Source organism: Triplophysa dalaica, chromosome 2 (assembly GCF_015846415.1).
Source record: "Triplophysa dalaica isolate WHDGS20190420 chromosome 2, ASM1584641v1, whole genome shotgun sequence".
NCBI lineage: Eukaryota > Metazoa > Chordata > Actinopteri > Cypriniformes > Nemacheilidae > Triplophysa > Triplophysa dalaica.
The window spans coordinates 25,056,955-25,079,469 of NC_079543.1; the positions used below are offsets into that span (position 1 = coordinate 25,056,955).

The 22,515-nt window shown below is 38.3% G+C and overlaps 1 protein-coding gene across 3 annotated transcripts in view; it reads left to right on the plus strand.

The window, feature by feature from the left end:
* The first annotated feature begins 2,680 nt into the window (after positions 1 to 2,680).
* Positions 2,681 to 22,515, plus strand: part of grin2ab (glutamate receptor, ionotropic, N-methyl D-aspartate 2A, b) — a 67,349-nt gene continuing 47,514 nt past the window's right edge. Inside the window, exons 1-4 of one of the 3 annotated variants that reach the window (XM_056740190.1) lie at positions 2,681 to 3,209; positions 3,763 to 3,946; positions 7,289 to 7,468; positions 7,550 to 7,684. In XM_056740190.1, coding sequence (XP_056596168.1) covers positions 7,304 to 7,468; positions 7,550 to 7,684 — 300 coding nt within the window. In that variant the 5' untranslated portion in view covers positions 2,681 to 3,209; positions 3,763 to 3,946; positions 7,289 to 7,303. Of the gene's footprint in view, positions 3,210 to 3,735; positions 3,947 to 7,288; positions 7,685 to 22,515 lie in introns of those variants that run through there. The other 2 variants (XM_056740174.1, XM_056740183.1) reach the window with 2 other exon arrangements.

Below are 22,515 nucleotides of genomic sequence, written 5' to 3' on the forward strand. Positions count from 1 at the left end.
ATTAAACAATTAAGCTTGTTCATTTTTGGATGCGGGTAAATAATGACGCGTGTTAAAACGGTCCAAGAAAATGGTTTGTGGTAACTGATGAAGTTTCTTTCAGTTGCCAAGGAAAAAAACCTTTCTGCAATGTAACAGCCGTTCTCAGTGGTAAATTTTTTTATTATTGTCATTTTAGAAAATTACCTGTGATTTTCATCGAGTCAGTTCTCGGCTCTCATGTAATAAGTAAACAACTCCTAAATTGAGCCTTTTTAAATTGCAAAAAGGCTGATTTAATACATTGAAAATACATGTATTTTTGAGTGACATAATAAATAAAACATAATTTATTTGTATAAATATACAATATTTTTATTCATTTAAGTGTGTTTCAAATACTCTAAAGGTTTTATAGGGTTTCCATGCCCACACAGTACAGTAGACCATAAATACAGTACATTTCTTAAAGTAATACTGAATAAAATGTTTCTGTTCTTTATTTAGGAATTGCGTTCTGTTTGTTACATATTTTATGTTCTGTTCTGTTACATATTTAAAGCCAGAATGTCATGTGATGTGGAATGTCAACCTAATGTGCTAAAATCACATTTGTATTGATATTTTATTGATAGGAGTACATGAATAGAACTGTTAATGATCTAATGAACTCATATCAACTACAGAACTGATTTTTCTTGGTTCAGATGTCCCCCCTGCCACAGATCTTTAATACGTAATGACAATGTTCTTTAAACTGTGTGAGAAAATTAATGATAGTCTACTATAAGCAGTGACACAAAAATTAGAACCCTTCACTTACATCCTGTGACATCATGGATAAAACACCCAAAAGATGCAACTTTTGCAGCCCATGTTTGAAAAAAAACAAAGCCATTTTGTAGTGTGTGGTGAAGTTTATATATATATATATATGCAAATTGTAAAAAATGGCATTTGGTCATCATAAAAATATCAAGCCTGTTTTCAAAGAGCAAAGCATACTATAATAAAAAACAGTTACCAATAAATTATAATGCGAAATGCGAAACTCGCCATGCCAAAAGGAATCATAGCTTACCTTCAGTCACAGATTTGTTATCTGCTCAAGCAAGCAGATAATAGGCATGTTTTTCCAAACTTAAGCACACACACATGGATTGCCAATACACCCAGTATAGACATTCAAGTTTATTGGACTCATTAAAAATGTTGTCACTAGACTGTAAAAAGAAAAAAGCACTTTTCCAGCTTATCAATTTCGTCTGAAAATCAAAATACTGCCTAGTGGTTTACATATGCAAAATATTTTCAGGTGCATCTTTAAAAAACATGTTAGGACTGTGGGTTGTGAACATGTATAGTTTATTTACATGCCGGGATGGGCTTCGTTAGAGGGATGTAATGTGCAAACATAAAAATATTTACAAGGCATGATAACATGTTAAATGTTTGTTCTATGTTATCAGGTGTAACACAATAAGGTGCTATTCGTTAACATTTAGTTTATGCATTAGCTAACAATGAACAATACTTCTACATCATTTATTAATATTAATTCATGTTCATTTTAATTTAGTAATACATTATTAAAATCTAATGTTGTCACTGTTAACATTAGTAAATGCATGAACTAACATGAATAACTGTATTGACATGAACTTGCAATGCAAGCATTATTAAATGCTGAAAAACTAAATTGTTTCCTGCATTTACTACTGTTAACCAATATATCACCTGATTGTAAAATGTTACGTGTGTTGCTTTACTTTTCTGGCGATCAGTTAGAAGATATAGGGACAAGAATGAAAGCTGTGCAAAGTGCTTCCAAATTCCTAATGAAAATAACATTTGCATTTGCAATAGCCCAAAATGTATCTACACATATCCGTGTTTACTTTGCAGTAGGAATATACCAGTATCGTTGCACTCTGCCACCAATTGCACCTAATGTGTTGTGAAGTCTGAATTACTTTAAATAGCATCGCATCAAACCGTTTTCTTGTGATTGAGTGAATGATCACAGCAGTAAAAGCCATAAAATCATTTGATTTAATTGCATGCGCTGGGGATCACCAAAGGCTCTTGTCGAGTTCATACAGGGAAATTACACAGCTGGGAGCGTCTGACTCATAACGAACCACCAATTTTGGGACAAATAGAGCAAGCCCCAAAATCACTGTTTTCATTCAAAAAGACAGGAGTCGGTTCGTTGAATTGTCTTGCTCTCTTTAGCACGTGGAGGCGACGGTGGATGGGACGTGGTTTTGCAACATGGAGCGGGAAAATGACTTGTTTACTGAGGCGTCTAGTGATTGAGAATTTTCCATAGTTTTGAGCGCAGGCACTGTTAATGGTTCTCATTATCATTTACGACTGTATGCATGTGACACGCAATGTGTGAGAGGATGTGAGTGGGAGAGAGAGTTTGTGGCGGAAAAAAGGTTTGAGGGAGTCTATGTAACGTGCACTCGATTCGTGGAGAGTGCATCTGAAACCAATGTCCTGAAAAGTTGCGTGCATATTTGGACGCGCCTCAAGTGCATAACCAAATGCTTTTTAACATTTCTTCAAATTGACAGGGCAACAGCATAATGAAAGAGACATGACACAATATCCATAGCCCTATAAAACACACGTGTACGTTTAATTAGAGCCAGTTCGGTAAGCGAATTGTGTTGTATTTGGCGCGGAGCGCGTGGGAGGCATTGGCAAGCACAGTCTCAATTCCAGGCTGAGATGTTAAGGAGCGAATACGCGCTCGACACAGTTTTGACTGCGCTGATGTCTCGAGTTCAGTCGACGGTGTCGCAAAGGAATCTCTCTCCAAAATAGACCCCAGCACCGTTATCGACGAATAAACCTGCGATTGTTGTTTTCTCCAAAAGGATGTGATATTTACGGAAACCCATCGAGAGGACGCGCGAGGACCTGTTCCACCAGCCCCATTGCGGAAAGCGCTCGAGACTCAAAAATAGAGAAAAAAATAAAAGGGGAAAAATCCATTTGGATCGTTGTATTTCGACCGTACCATTGAACATTGTTCCCTTTCCTTTTTTGGCGAACCGCTTTAAGGAATGGTCACGGTAAACACAAGGGCACCGATGGAATTACACCGCTGAGAGCGCGGAACTTGACGGATTTGTTTATAAAGAAAGATCAAGGTTATAAACTGAAGAGTGGGGACATGGCGTAATTCTTTACTTGGAAATGTATAGCCAGGATATCAGGTGAGTTATTTTGACTTGAATTAAAATGTTGATAAATGTGATATCCCCGGTTTATATTGCTTACCAAATGAGTGTTCGCTCCCTCGTGTTCAAAGGGACGTCGTTGGAGCTTAACGTTGACGAAAGCGTCTGCTTTTTCTGTGAGGGTTGACATTATTTTAGCCGCCTTGATGCGCAACACCTGCTGCGCGAGCGAGCGCCCTACATAGAGACAAATCCAGCGCGCGTGAGGGGAATACCACACCGTCCGTCATGCCGGGTGTCTCGCTTACCTGCTTATCACATACTGTCTTCTCAAAGCTAACTGACACTGATCATTTAAGACCCGTTATTTAGTGTTGCTGTCCGTCTACGAGGTTACTTGTGAAATAATTGGTTTTGTGCGGGGGAACCGTTACGCGTCCACGCAGATCAGTTTGCCCGAGAGCCCACTCGTCGTTGTGCCATTTCTTTCATTTTTCCACTGAACACGATGGAGAAGTTAGAAAAGGATACACTGAATTGTCACATATATCTTAGCCTAGTTTAAGTATTTTGTTCGACTTTCTTTCAGAACACCAAACACTTAAGCTCCTGTCAAGGTGTCTCACCGAAGGTCTGAAAATGCGCACGGGAACGCGCCTTCTTCGCAGTGAGGAAATCTTCGTGGATAAAATTCACAAAACGTCGCTCAGTTTCACAGATGGCACATTTCTACCTGGCCGAGTTTCCTTCACTGACACCTCGTGACACGCAAGGTAAGATACGTTTTAAATATTTAAGGTTGGTAATAGGTGCGAAGCGACTTGAGGGGAGATGCGACAGGGGGCGCCGTTGCTTCGCGTGTTCCGCCGACACGGGGAATGAGGGACTTGCAGATTTGGGTGCAGTCACGTTGTCCAAACACATTTTTGATGTTTTCCTCTTGCTTATAGGACCAGACCTGAAATAGTCTTTCCTACATATTAGGATATCATTTTAGAAGCTGAAGGATTGAAGAGCTGCCCTCCTCTATGCACACAGACACATATTGAGACACAGACATATAGTAGACAAATCAAACATTGACCTTATTTGGGTACAGACACGTATAACGTTAGATTTTTACATTTGCTGTCAACTCCTGTAATATCTTTAACATAAGATTAGTGAGTAAGCAAACGGTTGGTCAAGAATAACGGATAGGTGGGGGTTAGGAGGTACAGGTGCGTATATTGAAGAATATACTCATAACTGTTGACCCCCTCACCCATCCACACGGTCAAACTCAGAAATCCACCCACAGCCTACACACTCGCTTGCGAAGTCATTTCAGCGGTAATGTTCTGCTAACAGAGGGGCCGGTCTGTGACTGGCACTTTACGGTGTGGTTTTGAATCGTGAAAGATAGACTGTGACAGACCATCAGGACTGTGGTTGGTATACTTTTGGGCACATACTTAGATGCAACGTCCAAATCTTGCTTGAAAACACTCATTGGCAAGACGTTTCTGGCAGCTTTGCTAAAATTTCGGTGCGTAAAAAGCCATGTTTTTCTGAAAGTTAACTGACATTTGGCTGCCTTTCAACTATATGGGTTATGGGTATAGGTTGATCTCTAATGTGCTTGAAAACATGACAGTTGTCTAACAAACCGTATAAGCGCATGAAGAATAAGTGGAGGAGATGCAGAGTGATGCCTTGCATTTGCAAATGCTAAGTGCCACTCCAGGTTGGGCTTAAGGGTTTGGCTGTTTTGGTGGGATAGCTCAGCGAGTATGCCAATTATTGACGGTAGCGAGTTTACTAAATGAGAAAGTTACAGGGCAACAGAGCACTGTCTGTCTACTGAATCTCTAATGTGGTCATTGAGGCATGTACTGCTTTTCGACCCTCACAAACAACCAGTGCAACCATCAAGAAAGCAATTAGGGTAACTAGGTGATTGGTACTAATTAGTACACACTCACAATGCATCTGAAAGTTTACTTTTAACTGTCAAAAGATAACCCGTTTAGTGTCTGTTGTTATTGTTTGCCAACAATTGGCAGCGCATCAGTTCATTTTTGGTGTTGAACAAGTCCTTGCTTCATTTATGCAAATATTCCAGTTTAGGAGGATTATGCAATAAACCGTCAGTAAGCATTCATCATCTTTTACACAAACATCATGATTCTTTCTTAAGTATTGTGAGGTATTATCATGTTCGACATGCTACAGTATACCGCATCAGTTGTACCATTATAAATATCACTTTTCTAATTCTTTATCATATTTGCTGTTGTTGAACATATATTAAGAAAGAGATTTCAGTAAATAAAGACTTAAGTCAAATTTGTTACACTGCAGGGCTGCTTGTCATTTCAAACCTGCATGATTTAAAAATAAGATATTTAAAAAATGTTTGTAACAGAAAACCATTGGTCCCCAATTGACTTGCAAAATATACCTTTCCTTATATAAATTAGAAAAAATCTCTGCTGCTAGAAAACCAAATTCACGTCCGTGTTATTTTTCGGCTATCTATATGTATGTAAATGTATGGATTTGTAGCACATTCAGTGTAAAACCCCAGGGTAAGATTGGCTTGTATTAGGATGGGTATTTATGAGGTTTTGTGATGAGCTCAATTTTTTGAGGACTGGTGATATAAAATGGTAGTGCTCGCTGCAGCTGATGATAGCACATTCGTATCACATCATTTAGTGCTGAGGACCCCATACAAACTCAAGCAAGCCTGTGGGGTTTATTTCATTTTTATTGATTTCCGTGTCATGATAAATTCTGAAAAATTACATGCCCTGGGAAACCGATGCTATATACTAATACACATTTACGCTATCATTTTATACTTTGAGATTTTGTCAGTGGTTGAGAATGTTTTAGTTCTTGGTAACAGAGTTGGCATACGTATATAAGCAGCATGATATTGGAATATAGTTAACTTTCCAAGTGTTGACCTTTCATATTTTAGTTTGCATAGTTTTCCAAGACTTCGGAGTACTTTATCATCTGTCATCGGTGGCTAAGGGCCAGAACTCTGCTTGTCGGTGAATGAAATGGAGGTACAGATATGACTGATGACTAAACTCTAGGAATGAAGGACATGTGTCCAGTGACATTTCTGATAGTGAGAAGTTGTGAAAAAGCGAATTTGATCTCTGTATCAAAGCTTGTAGTCAAATTATACCTATACTTTACCTACACCCTTTTCCGTTTTATTCCATGCATATTCCAAAGCTTTACAAGTAATTCTGTGCCCTTTTTTATATTATCTCAGAAAGAGCAGTGACATAGGTGTGGTCTTTGGAAAGTCTCCCTTATCTGACACGTCCTGCTCAATTCATGAATCTCTCCACTAATGAGCTGATGATTTGAATCACATGTGTTAAATATGGGAGACCTACAAAACGTCCAGTGTTGTGGGTCCCCGGGACCAGGATTAAGAAGCACTATAGTTAAAACACAGCTACATCCATACAGAGGTCGACTTTTACATTCAATCTCTTGAGATTGAACCATCTTTAAGTGTGCCGTTGTCAGCGCATTAAACCACGTGTAAGCTGTTCCTCACTCATGAAGTTATAATGCATTTCAGTTAGTGCATGGTTTCATCAATTATTACTAAAATTTAAGAGACAGCCACAGTAGCCATCTGGAGTCATCCAAGCTTCAAACGTAGCCCAGAACTGTAATAAACTATTGAGGAGTCCTATCGTTTAGGCAGGCCATTGAAATACGACCACATTGATATATTTTAAGATGGTAAGACAGTACATCAGAGTTAATTGGTAATAAGTGAACTGCTGTTCCATGAAACTATTTAGACTAATTGAAAAGTATTGACTTTAAGTGATTGAGTAAAGATGAATGGAGAGGCATGCCATCGTAACCTTTAAAAGCTTGTCCTGCGCTTTCGCTTCCCATTTCTTCTCAGTCCACTTATTGAATCTTTGCGAGCAAAGTAATGGGGTGGATGAAACGTATGTCATTACATTGTTCGATTTGATCTAATTTACGGCCCCGAGCCAGATTTGCCGAAGCTTTAGGCCACAGTTGGTATTTGTGAGGCACTATGATTGTACAAAGGTAGCTTATTCTCAAATGTTTCATCCACACAGGGGCTGAAGCCAGGAATGATGGGAGCTGTAGTCCGGTTCACAATCTTATGGGCTTTCCTGGGTTGGTCGCAGGCTGCAGAGAAGCCTCCATCCTTAAGCGTGGCTGTGATTCTAGGCCAAACCCCCGCTGTATCCGAATCGGCCATGCGTCCGGTGCGCGGGGTAGGCGCGCCGCTGGAGGTGACTGTGCTCAGCGTCCAGGTGAACCAGACGGACCCGGGAAGCATGCTTACGCACCTGTGTGATCTTATGTCCCGTCAGAGACTGCACGGGCTGGTTTACGGAGACGGCTCTGATCAGGAATCCGTGGCGCAGATGCTTGACTTTGTTTCGTCTCAGACGGCAATGCCCATACTGGGAATTCACGGTGGCGCTGCGATGACCATGGCGGAGAAGGTAAGGCTGCATCATTTCTTTGCAGCGTGCGTTTTTTGAACTCTAATATTGGTTTTGGGTTTATTCTTGCATATTATTGTATTTTCAACTGGATTTTTTTGCCATAAAAATAAACAGAAGCTGATATAGTGTTATAAACAAACAAACAAACAAACAAACCGCTTGCGCATTTCAGCAAACCACATTAGAATATTTTATAACATCTGATATGAATCTGATGTGATCCCCGAGAGAAAATTTGATATCAAACATTTAGTGCCACGTTTGGGATTGTCCTACGATGTGGCGTTAAAACGAAACACGATTCAGATACCTGGCAGATTGTCTTTATTACTGATGCCATCTGCATCAGACACAGCCTGACGGGTAGCCAGTCTTTCTGTCACTGTCCCTCGCCTATTTGTTTTGTGAAAAGTTGGCAGGGAGCTGTGCGTGTAGTCACAGATGTGGGGGTGTGACAGAATACCTGTGGCTGGATTAGTGACAGACCTGTCGCTGAGAGTTTAGTGTAGAAGCCAGCAAAGTTTATGATTGCGTGTGGATTCATCAGCGCTGTCTTTATTTCAGACGTGAAGCCGCTGATGTGTACTTGATGTTCATTATGTTAACAAATAGCTACATTTAACTATTAGGCTGTTTCTAAAAGCGTTCATCCCCTTAACCGCAGAAACCTCTCGCTAGCAACCATGTCATCCCGTTGCATCATCTGGCTGTTCACTTCAAACTACCCTTCCAAATACTGATTTGATCATTTTAAGCTGTGTTGAAATAACCTCAAAGTGGATCGTGCTGTTCTGTCAAAGCACTTCATTAGGAGTGAATCTTGAGGACAGGCTTAAAGCACAAATCGTTTTTCGTTCGTTCATTTATTTCTTGCAATGCGTTTTATTTGGTGTGATTATTAGTTTCGCTTTAGTGTTCAGAGTTGTTGGTAATGGTAAACATAGTCAAAATAATTGTCAAATTATCGTTTTGTTTTGTGACATCCTCCATTTTGACACGTTACTGGAGAACTTGTAGGGTAATAATTGAAGAGGCTCTTGTGGATGGAAGTCAGATGCCGGGGCTGATTTGAATGAAACTCAAACATTGAGAGGCCCCCTGCTATCTGCTTCCCATAACACATCTCATCCCTTCTTTAAATCATCTCCTGGAGTTATTTTCGATGCTCAAGCTGATACAGGCATTGGAAGTGCACTATTTCAGGCGCAATGGATTTCCCTGTCTTACTCGTTTTTTAAAGAGTTTCTTAAAGGAACAGTTCACCTTAAAATAACAATTCTTTCATAATTTACTCACCCTCCAGTTTTTCCAAATCTGTATAGATTCCTTTGTTCTGATGAACACAGAGAAAGATATTCTTGTAACCAAAGAGTATGTCAATGCCACCATTGACAACCGTAGTAGTAAAAATTACTTTATAAATTACTTTGTTCTGTTAAACACAAAAGAAGATATCTTGAAGAATGTATGAAAGCAAACCGTTATGAGGCACTTTTGACTACCATTGTATTTTTCCTATGATAGTAGTCAATGGTGGCTATGAACTGTTTGGTCACAAGCATTCTTCCAAATATCTTTCTCTGTGTTCATCAGAACAGAGACATTTATACAGATATGGAACAACTTGAGGGTGACAGAATTATTATTTTTGGGTGAACTGTCCCTTTAATGTAAATACAATTCTTAGTATAGCAAAAACTAAGCTTTGCACAGGAAATGAAAATAGGGTAAGGTAAAACTAAGGTAAAACTTTCTTTCTTTTACTCTCTCATGAAATGTACCTCTGTGCTTTTCCTCCTGCTTTGTTCAAGTTCCACCGCATGATGTTTTTCTATAAGCTCTGAGGGACGAGAGAGTGTTTTGGAAATGTGTGTGAGGGTCCTGGAGGATGCTTCGTTCTGCTGTATGGACAGATTTTTTCTTTTCACATGATAAAAAATAGACAAGCAGGGACATGTCTTTTTACCATGTTTCCTCCTGCCATATGGAAGAAAAGGGCAGAGAGGATTCGCACGTGTGCACTAACATACACTGAGGGGGCCGGACGGAATAGTCGATGAACTTCTTTATGTGGTTTGCATGCTCGACTTCTGGAATGAGGTCTGGGAAAATGTGTAAATGTGTTTAGGATGCATATGAAGGGACTGAGAGGGAGGAAAAGATGAGAGAGTAAGAGAGTCAAGCCTGCACAGTTAAACACTAAAGCTGTTTTCTGCCCCTTTGAAGCTGCTTTTATCCCATATGTATTGGAGAGGGGCATTATGGGAGAACCGAGTAAAATAGAGGGACTGACATAAATTAAATATGTAACATGCGCTCACACACTGGCATGCGCACACACATTCCCTATCTCTTTCGCTTATTTATCTCTCACTCGCCCTCAAATTTTCTTTTTGTTCTTTGAACAATAGACTGAGCTTCACATTGGCAGATTAGATCATAAGATGTCACCAACTGTGCCAAATAAAAGCTTATGAACACACACAGTCACGCACGTACAACCCAGTTGATGGGGAACCATGAGACATGTGCTTATGAGACAATTTGATGATGTCATGGTAGCAAGAATTTGATGATGTCAACCATAATAAATCTTTTAGTGCATTGGATCTGTGAAATTCACATACTGTGTTAGAGTTTTCAAGCAGGAAAAAACATACAATCAGACCTAAGAAGGTCTCTCAAAAATGTTTATTTTTTATGAAATGTTTCTCTATTTATGTGAAAAGTAAAAAAGGAGTGTTTTGTTGGACCTTCTGTGTTTTTCAATTGTATGGACAATTTTGTCAATTTGTTTGACATTGCATCTGTTCTACACAAAACTGATTGGTTCTTTCTTGGTTAGAAGACCGTACATTTATTTTTGTGAAAAATAAATAGAATAGAAATGTTCTGTTCTGGCAAAAATGAAGCATTAGGCTGTTGCCCACAAGCATTTTTGTCCAAGAGGCCTTAAGCTGTGTCCAGTGACTCATTTGAAACATGCAAGCAGCATCATCACTTCATACCAAATAGATTTCGGTCCAATTTTATGTAAGTGATCAAATAAATTCTCAAAATGGGTAAGCGCATAAAGATTGTGTGTGCTAAAGACGTGCTACAAATAAATTGTGGAGTATTGTAACCTGATTTAATTAAACTGTATTTTAAACTACAAATCCTCATTCATTCCAATCTCTCAGTCTGTATTTGCAGAAGCACATTAAAACTTACTCGGCTTTTAGCATTTTTTACTTTAGGAACATTAGAATATTAAGGAAAGGGTTTATCAGGATGTATCACAACGTGTTGCAATCTTTCCAAGGACCAGCCTGACACCTGTCAATCAAATAAACAAGCGGAACAAATAACATAGTGGCATCTACATACTACGGCCAATTTAAAACATTTAGCAATAAACTGAGGTTCCTTTTGATTTTATCGTTATTTTGGCTAAAAAGTCCCTGTTCACCTGTTGGGTTAAGTAGATGTAGACTTAATGGCACTATTAAGTGATACTAAAAGTTAATTGGCTTGAAAGGTCACCGCTGATAACGGTTGGGTATTTATGCCAAAGGAGGTACATGCTATTTTGCCTCCCTTTGCTTGCCAATTCTTGCTGCGTTTTGGATGGATGCAAACAATACGGCATCATTTTATTGTCTGTTCTAATTGGTCACTTCACTAATGAGAAGGCTTTGTTTTTAGCCACCTGGTGTTCGCATTTATTTTGGGATGAGCATGAATAAACATAGTTTACGTGAGACATATCACTACTCTAGAAGTAGGCAGCATAATAAAGTTTTAACACGGTTTGAGAGGTTACAAAGACTTTGGAATGGTTTATTAATATATTATACATTTTATTCTAGTCCAGACAATATAACTTTGATCACAGACATAAATCGCAATGACTGACAGCGGTCCGCTAGATTGACTCAGATTGTGATTTCGGTTGGTGTATGAATCATTAGGAGATCAAATCCCTCGCAGACTAGATGTCACTTTGGGTGGGTTTACCGGAAAATGCCTATTTTACGTGTGGCGCTTTGAACTATAGGATCAGAAACTGTTTTACAGGTCTTTTCTTAGAAGATAAAGCTTTCAGAGGTTTTTTGTCTTTTCTTTTAATCTCTGCAATCCCTCTATATGTGAACCTTTATTCCCCCTTCCATATCTCTCTCTCTGGTTCCCTTTTATTTTCTTCTTTCTGACTTCCTTCGGGGTTTATCAGAATAGAGGGTCTACACAAAAGATCCCTTAACCTGCCAGACCACCAACACGTCCTTACTTATTTTTCTTGCTGTTCCTCTCGCTGCTTCTTTCCCGCGGGTTGTAGAGGACAATTGGGTAACATGGAGATTGGTGGCTGCATTCAGGACCGAATGAGGTCATTTTCCCTCTTAGTTCTGCCTTCACAGGAGATGACGGTCTATTTGTGAGAGGAATGAGAGAAAATACTTGAAAAACCTTTGAAAGCATGAGCTTTTAAGAGCTATGTTTATATTCACTGTTCTGCGGTCTTCTGCGTTTTGTGCGACACTAACTTTATGAATATTGCATAGTCCAGGAGACACACAGGCTAATTCGTTTACAGAGAAGGGTTAACCTCATAATATATAGTTTTCTCGGATTTGTCGTGGGCCAGAGGCTTCCATTGTGCATGTGTTTGCAAGAGTGAAAAAATGAATTGTTTAGATAGACAATGAGAATGTGAGCTATTGCGAAAATTTGCTAAATCTGATCATATTTCTGCAGCTTGTTTTCTTAGGAAAAGAGTCACTGCTGAATATTTGTGTGTGGAATATGGATAATGAAGCAATATGGATTATGAAGCAATTAACAGCTGAATCTGATCATTTATATGCAGCTTGTTTTCCTTGGAAAACATGTTACAGCCGTAAACTGATATATGGATCAAATTTGGAACAAATCTTCCTGATAAATATCTTCTGTGTGTAAGGCTTATATGTCTGATCAATGTCCCAACACTGCAGGGAGTTGTTGGTTTAATATAGTTTTATTTATATTGCAGAGGATTTGTCTAATATTGTAGATGAGCAGTGGGAAATTGATTTGTCTATTATTTCTTGCAAGGCAGTATTCTGGTTGGGGATTCGATTTAATTCCTTAACCGTTAGTATTAAACATCTTAAATGAATGCTGCTTGAGTCGTTTAACATATAGCCTCCATTGATTTGATCCTTTCTGCCTTAGGCATGCTATCTGTCTTTAGTGTTTATTGTACAAGCTTTATAATTTGCCAATTTAGGATTCATGCTTAATTGACATTGATATGCTCAGAATTCAAAGTCACTGTGATGGTCATTGAAACAGTTGCATACTAAATTGTGATCTGGCTTATTTTGTTCGCTTGTTTACATTTGAATTACAACGTAATATTTTCTTCATTCATTTATTCATTTTCATGACTTTACACAGCAGCGGTGTTAAGATTCATGTCATGAGCATTTTATTCATACAGAACCAGTCTGAAACATAGCATTACCTTAAAAAAGTTCACTCTAAAATAAAAAATAGAAATAAGTAAATAGAAGAAATACGAAAGCCATGTTCGGTCTTCCGCATTCGCCCAAGAGTTTTCATTTCGGTGCATCCCTTGTAGTCAAAAACACAAACCATTGCTCCCCATTGACTGATTGGTTTTGTGTCCATACATTAGAAGTCAACGGGACCAGCGGTTTTTGGTTACCAACATTCTTCAAAATATCTTCTTTTGTGTTTTACAAATTTAAAATATCGACACAGTGGGTAAATGATGATAGAATTTTTGTTTGTGTGTGGACTACTCCTTTAACACTTTCTTGCTAGCTTCAAGGAGGACTGTAACAATCAAAACAAATAGGCTAAATTAAAAACAAAAACGGAGCCCTCTCCCTTCTTGAATAGCCTATATTCGGCTTATAACTGACTGCTGTAAGAATGTACTGTACTCTGTAAGCCTACAACAAAACACTTCATTAGAAAGTGTCATTCAACAAGCTAAAAATATGTAAAAACGAAAACTGTTGGATTATTATAGGCTACACTGCAAAATGATTTAACGAAAAAAAATACATCCATGCAAGCAATTCTGACTGACAACTATTTCAGTTCATGTCCCTCCTGCAAACTCTGCCCACAAAAGCTGACTGCGGTGTACTCGTGGCCGGGATGCACAGAACATACTTTGACAAGTAGTGTAGTGGTAAAGATGCTTTCATTCAGAAATTTACTCTGGCATGGCAAGTTCTCTGCAGAGTCTTTTCTCTGACACTTTAAAATGCTCAACATACTGCCGACACGTTTACCGCATTTATAAAGCACGCGAGTTGCTCTCTCTGTGTCTCTCTCTCTTTCTCCTTCTTTGCGCTGGTTGCTGCTTGATCACATCAAACGTCATGTTCGTAAAATTTATTCGGCCATTTCAGTAATTCGGCTTGCGGAACATTTGGTGCATCCCCATTGCCAACAGTATTCATAGTATAGTATAGAGTACAGAACTGACTCCAATGACTCAATGTCTCATTGATTTAGTTTTACCATTTCCATTAGATTATATAAAGCCTTGGATTTCTTTGGTTTTTATGAAAACACATCATTGAACATTTCTCTGCCTATCATGATCATATATCACCATTGATGACTGATATACGTTATTACGCTATGCTTTTTTTTACATTACATGATATATTCTATGTTCTGTCATAGAAGGGCGAGTAATTCACTCGGCATTGTAGCTAAAAATACCTCTGCATGTTGCTATCGCGCTGCGTTATTTAAACAGGTTATAACACCTGAAGATTGTCTAGGCTTGACAGAATCCTCTGAAGTAAGGTAAATGCCACCGTAGCAGTGTTTTGGTCTTGCACAGATAGATGATACTGTGGCTCGGTAGGAAGATATGGGGCCAACGGTATCAGGAAATGAAACATTGGTTTTAAGCACATTGCCCACATGCTCAGCGTGTTATAGAATGTGTTTGAATGCGAAGGCTGTAAAGATATGCCTTTATTGATTAGGTTTGGAAGGAATCTTAATGCATTATTGCAAAATAAACGTCTTCAGGCTCATAATAATGATCATTCACCCACATTTAAATGGCTTGATGGTTAAACATAAGAAGCATGCTTGACTTGCAATTTAAAGTGATTTGACCACAAAACATTCTGCTTTTATCGCCTAATGTTTAACCATAACTCTTGAAAGTGATCTTAGTAGCAGGTCTTTTATGAAGATGTGTGTATCCCTAAGAATGCACCTTTTGTTAACAGCTGCAGGTCTGCCTTTGATTTAGATACAGTTTAATAAGACCAGTGATAAATTTAGATAATGTCCATATTTGGTCATAATGGTCTTGCAGTCATCGCATGATCAAAGACTGCCTGGCGTAGGATTAGATGTGGAAATGTGTAGCTGTTCAAAGCGCTGGGCCATGGTAGCTGTGTGTGGGACTGATCGCTTCCAGTGAATCACTTCTGTACTCTTGTCTGTTCAGGCAGGATCGCATTTCTCACTTTCTCTTTCCCAACTGCATATCAGTGCGTGCTTTATTTTGTTTTTAGATTTCATTATTACAGTGGAAACATTGAGATCTTATGCTGTTAGAAACAAAAATAAGTCCTTTGTGTTTTTATAATGTCTCCTGTTGAGATTGAAGTGAGATCTCAAGAATGTGCGGCATCTGTGCTGAGGTTCAGTAGGATTTTATTAACCACACCAGCGGGTACAAAAGCATAAAGAGATAGGGGTTTGGCCAGCTAATAAAAAGGTTTGTTTAAAGGTCCAGAGTATGGTATTTACCGGCACCTAGCGTTGAGGTTGCAAACTGCATTCAACGGCTCAATCCACCCCTCCCTTTCGAAGCACTACAGCGGCTGACAGAGAACTAAGATGTTAAATTTTCGCTTCTTTGCCGAAGAAGATAATGTATTTACGAAACATACTCGTAAAAAGACTAGAGAAGTTTGTCCATATAGGGCTACTGTAGCAAGAAAATGGCGAATTCCATGCAAGGGGACCCGCGGTGTATATAGATAAAAATAGCTCATTCTAAGCTAATAAGAACATAACGCTTCATTATGTAAGGTCTTTATAGACCTCTGAAGACAGTATATGTATATTATATTGCAATTCTTTTAATAGATCCTCCAAAAAATTACACACAGCACCTTTAAATACAGATTCATTATTATTTTGGTGATGAAAGTGAAGCAACATAACACACTTCATCTTAATAAATGTCTTATTTTGAGTTTGTTACAAAACCATCCATGCACTGGTGTTTTGAAGAGTTCATTAGACCAATGTCCTGATCTAAAGAACCTTTAATGTTAACACCACTTCGACCGATCTTCAGAAAATCATACAGCCAACTCAATAACCCAGTCAAGTGAAAAATGATTCCTGATCAGCACAAGGTTGCTTACTGGATCCAAGGTGCCGCATAGAAGCATTGAAAAACCTTATTTTTTTTAGATTATCTGAAAAACCCTGCACTGTACAACCTTCCACAATTGTGCCCTTGAGCAAAGCACTTGAGCCTCATCTGCTCCAGGCACACTGTGGTTTGGCTGACCTTGTCCCTCATCCCATTGCTCTATCCGTGTATGTGTGCGTCTGCCAAAGATTCCCAGAACGTTTCATACACATTTCATGCATACGACAAGTCATTATAATCATTGATCGCTGCGTTTTTAACAGGAGGTAATTTTTATTAATTATACCAGCAATAAGAGATGAGATGTGTTGCAGCATGGTAGTGTCAACAAGTATTAATTGATAATTATGTAATCGGTATTAGCGTGTTGCTTGCACGATGTAAAGAACATCAAAGGATCCATGCATAAATGTATGCATGCATATATGAACACATTTGCAGTACATTTTTTATACACTGTAATTGCTCAATTCTGTTCTACACTTAATAAATGGTAATAGATGCGTGTAGTCCAGGTGTAGATGATTAATCTATAACCAGTTGAGTAAACAGTGTACTCTACATTATCTAGCTATACAGCTACATCTGTCCATTCGAACCCGGTGGTATATAAATACGCCTAAGCGCATGAGGAAAACCAATGCCTTGGGCAGGATTGTAGGGTTTATTGACAATTGGAGATTTTACAACACCAAATAGATTCAAATGGTAAAATGTTCTATTGCATTTAGAAAAAATGTCAGACTGCATTATGAATCCATTGAGATTTTTTTTTAACAGCAGTATAGAAAGTTGGCAGCTTTATTTTGAGTGCTAAACACAGTTTTGTATTGGAAGTTGATTTCTGGTTTGATGTGTACCGTGTTACCGCTGTTGACTTGTTGTCTGTCACATCATTGACATATGTATGACATTAGCCAGGGCTCATTGCAGGCTGTCAATCTCTAATGTTTGGGCTGTCAGGTAATGAAAAATGGCGGAAAACAGGGATGGTCTATGGCCTGAGTTGCTTGGAGGGAAAACACAGTAAAAAAGGGATTGGGCACAAGCAGAACAGAGTTAAGTAAGCCAAACATTTTATAATAAGAAGTACATGCAATTAGATAAAGGTGTTTTTTTTATTTTCATTGACTAAGGCCATATCCACTCGAAGCCATAGCTCTCCCTATCCAATATGTTTTTTCCTTTTTGCGAGTCGTCTCAAGAAATATCTGCGTATCGAACCAAACCAACTAAAAACGATGTAGCATACCAAATCAGTGTGTGGCGCTGTATTCTGCCGCAGTGATACACTAAAAACAGACGGTGTGGAGAATGCGCATAAACTTGTGATGATGACATCATCGTTTTAGAAAATATACGGATCAGCTGTACACAAAAATTGCTCCGGTTTGAAAAATAAACAGTTTTCAGGCTCCCAAAACGCCGGATTCATCGGGACGAAACACCGGCACGATATACAAAATCTTTATGTCTGTATACAGCCTCCATGTGGATGGCTTCTGAGTAGGGCTGAGCGAAATGACGAATAAAATACTCTTTTGACCTTATTTCAGTCTGTAGTTTCATGATTCGCTGCAGTCCGGTGCCTTCTCTCTTACCCTTAGTGCCCGTGCAGGGGTGCAGGGATCTGCGCTTCCATATTAAAAAAGTTAATTCTCATGTATTTCAGAAGTCAGATTGTTTTGTGAAGTGTTAATAGTTTTAATAAAGTTCTACTTTAGGCGAGCTGAGGCGAAACTTGCATCGAAAATGCGCGATGATGCTCACATTGTGAGAGCTTTGACGTGACACGCCGCAAACCCCAGTTTTGGGAGACGCTGGTGGAGTCACCTGAGAGTAAGTGTACAGTAAGTGTACTTACTGTACTCTCATTGTTTGTGCATTTATTCATACTAGCCAGAAGATAAATAAATAATAAATCTCATTATCAGAGAACTTAGTTTGATATCTTTAGCACATTTCCTAACTTGCCTACATTATAACTATGGTAAGCATTCAAATGAACTGTAATTAATAAATACAATTTTTTTTTTAAATAAATAAATAAAATTATGTATAAGATATAGAATTATAATGGGAGATTGTTACCGTGAAATAAAATGACTCATTCCTTAAATAGATTTTTGGTCATTCCGCCCACCCCTACCTCTAAGTAAGTATTGCTCCAAGCTTTTGTGTGCTAGAGAAGGGGATTGGCCTTTTCGTGCCTCTCTGTATGGCAGTATTTGTTTGCTCTGGTTTGCAGTTGTTTGTGAGACTATTAAAGAGTCACACCTCTCAGTTTGGTTTCTTTAAAGAGGATTGAAGTGTAAGAGCCATTTTAGTTGACTAAAAAGTTAAACGTGTTAAAAAGAATTAAAATCATTCTTCATTAAACTGTACTAAACCAGATCAGATTTTGAATCTTTACTTTTTTTTAGGCATCATAGGATCCAGAAAAAAAGTGGACCAGGAATCAATTTTAATAAAATGAATACTACTTAATCATGAAAAGGGATAGTTTACCCGACAATGGAAATTCTGTCATCATAAAATCACCCTTGCCTCAAGCTATTCTGCACAAATAACACAAAATATATATTTGGAAGAATGTTTTTAACCAAACAGTTGTGGGGCACTATTGACTACTAAAGTAGGACAAATCTACTATCTACGACTGTTTAGTATCCCACATTCTTTAAAATATCTTCTTTTGTGTTATGCAAAATATCAAATATTATACAGGTTGGTAACAACTTTAGGGTGAGTAAATGACAACAAAATGTTGAACTGTTCCTGTAAGATTCATTTAAATATTATTAAATATTTCTGCTCTTTGATGGCATCAAAACTGGCAGTTCTATGAACGTATTGGTTTACTAATAATTCTGTTACCTCTAGAAAAGTACCAACACTGGCTTATATCCTGTGTTGTTCCATGTTAAGATTACTTTTGTATACTGTAGTTACATGAAATATCAACTTTTCTTTGCTGATGTTTTGGTTATGATATCTCTTTACTACTTGTATGCAGTTGAGAAAAGTCAGCAATTAGTTGTCCAACATATTTTTACATGAAAAATTGCCTTTTAATCTGTTTAAATGAAATATCAGTCTGGTTTAGTAATAAGTGAATAAATAGATCTGTGTGTGTGTGTGTATGTGTGTGAGGGAGAAAGAGAGAGAGAGAGAGAGAGAGAGAGAGAGAGGGAACGCTAAAGAGGTGAGGTCCTCTTATGCAAGTCATAGGCTCACTGTGCGTGGGAAGTGTGCAGTATAAACACACATGCACACACACACACACACACACACACACACACACACACACACACAAACACACACACACACAAACACACACAAACACACACACACGCACACACAAATCAGGGTTCCATTTCATAACAAGAAGATTCTTCATTTATTTGTGTTAGATGCCATTTTACCAGCATTCCTGCTGAGATATTTTTTTGTCGGAAAACGTTGTAAATGGCTATTAATGAAAGATTGGCAGAAACTTATGATTTGTGTAGCGCTTATGAACACGTTAAAAGGTAGACTAACTGAGGTGTATTTTATTGGAGAAAATCTTTTTGTCATTAAAGAAATGAAAGCATTCCCTGGTGATTTTTCATGAATGACGATGTTTGTTAAAAAGCCTCTTATGTTCTCTTCTAAAGTTAACTTTAAAAAACTTAAATGAAATGTGGACCTTTTCCAAGGAAAATGTAAGCGGACTTGTTTGTGCTTAGTAAATTGATATATTTAGGATTTTACACGTCTTGCATATATCTTTTAACTAACAGCCACGGTAAGAAAATTGTTTCTCTCCTGCCTGCGTAATCTTCAGTTTCCATGTTCAAAACAGGGACCAAAAGAGAAGATAAAAACAGCTTGATTTGATTTATACATGAGTGATTGACAAGGTGTTGCTACAGTATGCGGTTGCTAATGTGTTCTGGATGGTTGCTAGGGCCGAGTTGAAAGAACCCAAGTCTCCATCATACTGAGTCCTTAGAAATGCCCTAAGACAAAAGTTATCTCTTTTCTTATATGAGGTATATGTTTTCTCGCCCAGATCACTTAGAATGGTATCATTCACGCCTGATGTTTAACACTTACGGCCCGGTTATACTTGACTTTCCGCTTCTCTGTCCGTCTCGCACACAAAACCATTTTTATCACATCTGCAATACAAATGAGAATATGTGCTCTACCAGACCGTCAGAGGGGAGTGCTGAGTCGCGTCATTCACAGACCCATTGCAAATTAAGATTGAGGAAGTGTTTTCGCCATTGCAAACAAACCGAGCACACAACAAGACAACAAGAACAACAACCAAACACTATGGAGAAGAATATGCTTCTAGCTTACTGTTCGTGGTTTCAGCGTGTTGATTTTGTATCATTCTTCTTCGACAATGAGACACTGCAAACTTTCTGTGTGTGTATTGAGACCTACTGGACTAGTGCACTTTTTCTGTTGTCCTGTTACACGCGGACCGTACTTCGCGCTTTAGGGCCAAGGGCGAGGGGTTTTGTTGAGGCTTACATTTCGCTAGAAAGGTCATTTTTGTAGATCCACATAGACATGAATATGAAAAATGTAAAAATGTTAATGTTATGAATCAGTATTGATTCTATATAAGAGTGTGTGACTCACAGAAAAACTCGCGGCCTTCACTCCTACAGTCATCCAGTAGGTTTGACATGATCTCCTCTGAACACGTACTGTACAGTACACAGAGAGAGAGAGCGAGAGAGAGGGAGAGAGAGGAAGTGAGATAAACAGACCTCTTTTTTAACACTTTGATGCTGACTAAATTAGAACCAAAAGGGCTTTTATAAGCTGTTACCGTAGGAGAATGTTCTACAGAGATATTGGTATCTACATATAGTACACCGAGAAATTCAGTAATATACCTCAATAACTACTGTTTTGTTCCACAAACCCAGAATTTAATATCAAGAGCATAATCTTTAATTGATTGTGAAATTGGTTCTAGATTAAAAATAAAAATCAATTTGCTCCGTAGAACTATTATAGAACGTTTTGCAAGAATGTTGGGGTCAAAGGATTCCCTGATGTATTTTAAGATAGCCAGTTGTGCCCCAGAAGTATGCTACCTTATACGAGTGAACCTTTTCCTATATAAAAAAGATCGAATTCACTGTAAATCTCAGATGTTTCATGGAAGGGTGAATTAACAGTATTACACAGTTCTGTAGTGAGTGATCCCCAGTCCATTTACAAGACTTGTTGCACGTTTTTACGCAAGAGACTGCACCCATTTAAGGCTTTTTAATGGCAGACCACTGGCTCGCCAGGGCACTTGTGCTTCTTTATTTAAAAATGTAGGAGCACAGTCCAAAATTTAGGAGCACAGACAATTTACGTTTTGTAAAAAGAAACACTAATTTGACACTGTGTTGACAGTGGCGTACTGCAAATCCGCAATGCACGAGTTAGGGGCCCTCCCACCAGCAGTGATGTCACGTCAAGGACATGCTGCAATGGCAAAGCCTAAGCCTACATATCTGGTTTTGCAAGCAGTAAATTATCCTTGTATAAATTGTATTTAATGTTATTATTATTAACATTATATAGGTTTCATAATTTATCTGTCGCGATTTTGAGAGAGGCCGGTTATCATTTTTAGTGGGAAAAATGTGGCTTCAGCACCAACTGCGGTCAGCCTCCAGCGTTTGAGCCTTTTTTCAAGATTTTGATAACATATTTTATTTACTTTTTTATTTTAAATCAGTCCAATTGTGTTTGGTGCTTAATTCCCAATTTTTTATGGTGTGACCCAGAACACATAATTTAATATTGGCAGTGTCTCCGCCACGAGCGGGCCCAAGGGAGCAAAGAACGGCCATTTCAGTGCACCCTCTTTTTGAAATGATGATGAACGAAATCATTTAAAAAAAAATTGAAAATGAATTTGGTGAATAATAATTAAAGAAGCAACATGAACTGAGATTAAAGAAATGACAGACTCAACAGACAACAGTGTACTTGCATGCAGTACTTGCATTTGTTGTTCAAAAGTATATTTTTAGTGGATGGAAATACATACAGGCCGTCTATGAGTGCTTTGGATCATGTTTTTGGTGAAATGGAGGCGCGTTTCTGTGAACGTTATTCAAAGTTGGCAGCAGAATGCAAGAGCTCGCTCTTTGGTGTTGTTATAATGATGCGATGGTTTTGCTAGACACAAAGCTCTACTATGGAACAGTCCCCCATTGCTTTTTCTGTCACTTTTTCTTCAAAGCCTGCTGAGTATTTGCTATTGAAAATTGCAGTGCCCTTGTAGTAAATTGATAAAGACTGTATACTATAGTAAATAAAATTATAAAAGTTTTTTTATAAACTTTATTTTATAAGCTTATAAGTTTATCTCGCTTTCCTATTCTGTGCATGCAAACTG